The 4,907-nt window shown below is 51.6% G+C and overlaps 1 protein-coding gene across 2 annotated transcripts; it reads left to right on the top strand.

Annotated features, from left to right (window-relative positions):
• The first annotated feature begins 2,089 nt into the window (after window positions 1–2,089).
• CITED2 (Cbp/p300 interacting transactivator with Glu/Asp rich carboxy-terminal domain 2) lies at window positions 2,090–4,545 on the top strand. Of its 2 annotated transcripts, none has more exons than XM_082731049.1 (2): window positions 2,090–2,378; window positions 2,844–4,545. In XM_082731049.1, exon 2 carries the CDS (start codon window positions 2,852–2,854, stop codon window positions 3,671–3,673), a length of 822 nt encoding a protein of 273 aa, XP_082587175.1. In that variant the 5' UTR covers window positions 2,090–2,378; window positions 2,844–2,851; the 3' UTR covers window positions 3,674–4,545. The 2 variants fall into 2 exon arrangements, with proteins under 2 accessions (XP_082587175.1, XP_082587174.1); XM_082731048.1 differs by lacking the exon at window positions 2,090–2,378 and adding an exon at window positions 2,562–2,738.
• Window positions 4,546–4,907: the final 362 nt, after the last annotated feature.

The raw sequence follows: 4,907 nt of genomic DNA on the forward strand, positions 1-4,907 counted from the left end.
TGTGTTGCAAGACGCAGCAGTGTAGGGAAGGGAAGTAAACAATCTATGGCAGGATTTTTGAGTCTGGGGTTGACCAGCAGGAGCCTATTTCTTGATACAAAGTGGCACTTGCAGGTTTTTTTCCCAGCCTCTGATTCTGCAACTGCAAGTCCATGACCTACAAGTAAAAGTGGTGGGTGGACAGGAGAGCAGGGGATTATTGCAACCAACAATGCATGTACTCCGTGCACAAGGCTCCAAAAAAGTAAATATTTTTGAGGTTTAAAAATTATTGCACGGGCACGAAATAAATTATTGCACAGTTATAAATGCTGAAGAGACTGAAAAAGAGAGGAAGACAGTAACAATGTTTAAATATATATATATTATATTTGTACACTAAGTATATATATATATATATATATATATATATATATAATATTACATTTGTACACTAAGTATCTAGATACGTAACTAGAGGAAGACAGAGAGGTAAGAGATTAACGAAACCAGGATTTGCTTCCTTTTGCAAATTCCTGAAAGGGGAAATGTATGTATCAGAATTTCCAGTCCTCAAAAAATACGGCCTAAAAAAGTCCTGTGAGCAAGAAGGGAGAAGAGGAGGCGTGGAGGGCGGGGGACTAGCTCTTCGTAGCAGGAAGTCTTCAATGGCAATCGAGTCATGAAGAAACAACTCAGAACAGAAGTCCTTATTCGGAGCGCTAAACTCGCTTTTAGCACATAAAGAGCAATATAAAACCTCGGAGCAGGCTCATCATGGTGTTGGGGAAACAACTCGGCTTCCCCATGTGAGAAAGCAAGAGAGCTCCGACCGGGTAGCAGCCCAGACCGGTGTAAGCGTTTTTTATTTGCAAGTCAATGAGCCAAATGGACGACCCGGCTACTTGTGCCGCGTCCTGAGAAGCAAGGTTATTATTATCGCCTATTGCCCCACTGAACAATTTCACTGAAAAGGAAGAGTTTCGGCAGCGTGTGTGCGCACGGTGCCATACGGGACGTGCAGCTACGTGCCCACCTCCAAAACGACTTTATTTACAAAGCGATTACCATGTTATCTATTTGTTTTCCCTTTTCAGCAACAGCAGCTTCACTCAGCCCTCGAATTTCTTAATTACAAACCCGTTCGCTTCTAAATCAACCCCAAATCGTCAGGCAGAGCCCGGAGGGAGGCTGTGCAAGTTTGCACACACCCCCACCTCCCGGATCAAGGGCAACAGCAGAAGCAAGAAACTGTGTATGTGCAAAAAGGTGGATCTGGGGACGAGGATCGCTGAGTTTGTTTACAGAGCAGAGACGCCTCAGCTCGGATGCCAAAGCTACCAAGAGCTGCAAACGCAAACTTAGCAGAAGCACACGTACCCCGGGAGCGGCGAGCGGGCCCGAAAGCGCGGACCGGAGTCCCAAGAGCGGGAGCGGAGGCAGCGGGCCCGCGAGCGCGCTCAGTCCACCTGCAGCCGCTGCCGCTCCCCGCCCCCAGCTTCTGTCCTTGAAAGGAGTAGGGGGAAACAAATGCGTCCGCACGCCGTATATCTAGATCAGGATTACCCAGTGCCCCTGTAAAAACACAAAGGCACAGCCCAGGAAAGTATACTCGGGAAATGGGGCATTTTCTGTCCGGGGATTTAAAACCCCACTCGGAGAAACACAGCCATTCTTCGCGGCCCGGGGTCGGGGGCAATGGGGGGTGTTGCAAAGCCGGGGAGGCATAAGGACACTACGGAGGAAGGGGGCGCTGAGAGAACCCGTTTTTCCCGTAGAAGACACCCCAGATCACTAGCTGAGCCACGCGGTAGAGCTGGGAGTGGGGGATCCGACCAGAGGGGAGCGGTGCGTTTTCCTCGCTCCTTTCAGGGCTGGCGCTACTTTCGGGCTGGCGCTCCAGAGGTCATTTTCTCCCCGCTCCGGGGGCAGCCGGGCTGATCCGCGTTTATGGGGCAGGAGGAAACCAGAGTCGGCCGCAGCGAGGCGGCGCCTGGGCCCGCAGCCTCTGCGCACGTGCCTCCGGCCGCGGGGACGCGGCTCGCCTACCCGGTCCGGCGTGCCCGGGGCTCCGGAGTCCGCGTTTTGCTACCGCCCGCCCGGGAGGCTCGCTCCGCCCTTCCTGAAATCCCTTATATTAACTGTGGCCAAAGCCCTAAGAAACACAGCTCATTGTTGGCAGCTGCCGGGCGGTCTTAGTGAGCTGTGAGGGCAGCAGAGGGGAAATAAAAGGGAACGGCTCCGTTTCTGCCCCAGCGGCCACTGCAAGACTTTGGTGCCGACATCGCGACAGCGAGCGCCCTGCACACCAGAAAGGCCCCCTCTATGTGCTGCTGAGCCGGTCCTGGATCCGACGATCCCGCCCTCGGTCTTCGGAGCAGAAATCGCAGAGACGGAAGGTGAGCGCGGCGGGCGAAGCTGGCTGGGGCGCCTGCCAGCCCAGTCCTCTGAGGGCTGGGTTTGCCCGGAGGAAGAGCGTGAGGCGGAGCTGGGGAATAACAACAGGATGTGCAACAACAGGATGAGGAGGGCTGATTTAATGCCTGAAGTTCGCGGCAGGGCTACGGGGCACTTCCTTTATTAGGCGACTTCGGGGAGCAGAGGGGGGTGTGGGCTCGGGTCCGCCTGCCGGAGCACAGGGGAAGGGGCTGTTTGTTGAGCGCCTATCTCTTGTGGGTGGCAGGTCCGCTGTGGTGGCGAGCCCGGCTGCACAAGCTACTAGTAGGATCGCAGGGAGGGCGAGCGATTTCGCAGCCGACGTGCGTCCGGGGAGCCTAGGGGCCAGAGGCGAGAAAAAGTGGGGTGCGCCGCGGTGGGCTGCACGTGTGGCGCGGGTCCTAATCGTCTGCTCTCTTCACTTTCAGGACTGGAAATGGCAGACCATATGATGGCCATGAACCACGGGCGCTTCCCCGACGGCACCAATGGGCTGCACCACCACCCTGCCCATCGCATGGGCATGGGGCAGTTCCCGAGCCCCCATCACCACCAGCAGCAGCAGCCCCAGCACGCCTTCAACGCCCTAATGGGCGAGCACATACACTACGGCGCGGGCAACATGAATGCCACGAGCGGCATCAGGCATGCGATGGGGCCGGGGACTGTGAACGGCGGGCACCCCCCGAGTGCGCTGGCCCCCGCGGCCAGGTTTAACAACTCCCAGTTCATGGGCCCCCCGGTGGCCAGCCAGGGAGGCTCCCTGCCGGCCAGCATGCAGCTGCAGAAGCTCAACAACCAGTATTTCAACCATCACCCCTACCCCCACAACCACTACATGCCGGATTTGCACCCTGCTGCAGGCCACCAGATGAACGGGACAAACCAGCACTTCCGAGATTGCAACCCCAAGCACAGCGGCGGCAGCAGCACCCCCGGCGGCTCGGGCGGCAGCAGCACCCCCGGCGGCTCGGGCGGCACCTCGGGTGGCGGCGCGGGCAGCGGCAACAGCGGCGGCGGCAGCGGCGGCGGCAGCGGCAGCAACATGCCCGCCTCCGTGGCCCACGTCCCTGCTGCAATGCTGCCGCCCAATGTCATAGACACTGATTTCATCGACGAGGAAGTGCTTATGTCCTTAGTGATAGAAATGGGTTTGGACCGCATCAAGGAGCTGCCCGAACTCTGGCTGGGGCAAAACGAGTTTGATTTTATGACGGACTTCGTGTGCAAACAGCAGCCCAGCAGAGTAAGCTGTTGACTTGATCGAAACCCCGGCAAAAAGAATCAAACCCTCCCCACCCCGCCCCCCCAACTTCGGTGTGAATTAAAAAACATTCCCTTAGACACAGTATCTCACTTTTCAGATCTTGAAAGGTTTGAGAACTTGGAAACAAAGTAAACTATAAACTTGTACAAATTGGTTTAAAAGAATTGCTGCCACTTCTTTTTTTCTGTTTTTGTTTCGTTTTTGTAGCCTTGACATTCACCTCCCTTATGTAGTTGAAATATCTAGCTAACTTGGTCTTTTTTGTTGTTTGTGTTTACTCCTTAGTTCCTCACTTTCTCCAGTGCTCAACTGTTAGATATTAATCTTGGCAAACTGCTTAATCTTGTGGATTTTGTAGATGGTTTCAAATGACTGAACTGCATTCAGATTTACGAGTGAAAGGAAAAATTGCATTAGTTGGTTGCATGAACTCTGAAGGGCAGATAATACTGCACAAACTCTGCCATCTCGCTTCATTTTTTTAACTATGCATTTGAGTACAGCCTAATTTTTTTAATATGCTAAACTGGAAGATTAAACAGATGTGGGCCAAACCGTTCTGGATCAGGAAAAGTCATACTGTTCACTTTCAAGTTGGCTGTCCCCCTCCCCCATATGTACAGACAATAATAGGGTGTGGAATGTCGTCAGTGGCAAACATTTCACAGATTTTTATTTTGTTTCTGTCTTCAACATTTTTGACACTGTGCTAATAGTTATATTCAGTACATGAAAAGATACTACTGTGTTGAAAGCTTTTTAGGAAATTTTGACAGTATTTTTGTACAAAACATTTTTTTGAAAAAATACTTGTTAATTTATTCTATTTTAATTTGCCAATGTCAATAAAAAGTTAAGAAATACATGTTTTCTAGAAGTCATTGGGGGGGGGGGGTTCTTTTCTGTGGCTTTTTTTCTCTTCTTGAACACTTTATTGATGAGAGTAAGCATTCCAAAGGATAAATTACAGGACACTAAAACAGGTCATGATGAGCTTAAGTGGAGAGCAGGATTTAACATAATTGGCATAATGCTTCATTGTTACCATTGTAACATGCCTCTTGGTGTGCTTTAATCAGAAGCTGCAAAGTTGTCAAAGAGCATTTTTTTTTTCCTTAATTGCCATCATTTTCAAGTGTTCTCCAGAGTTAGGTTTGTAACACTAAATATCATAAATATTTTCTTCACAGTGTGGGAGGGGGGAAAACCAAGTGTTTCTGGTGAC

This window comes from Mustela nivalis, assembly GCF_964662115.1.
Source record: "Mustela nivalis genome assembly, chromosome: 5".
Taxonomy (NCBI): Eukaryota; Metazoa; Chordata; class Mammalia; order Carnivora; family Mustelidae; genus Mustela; species Mustela nivalis.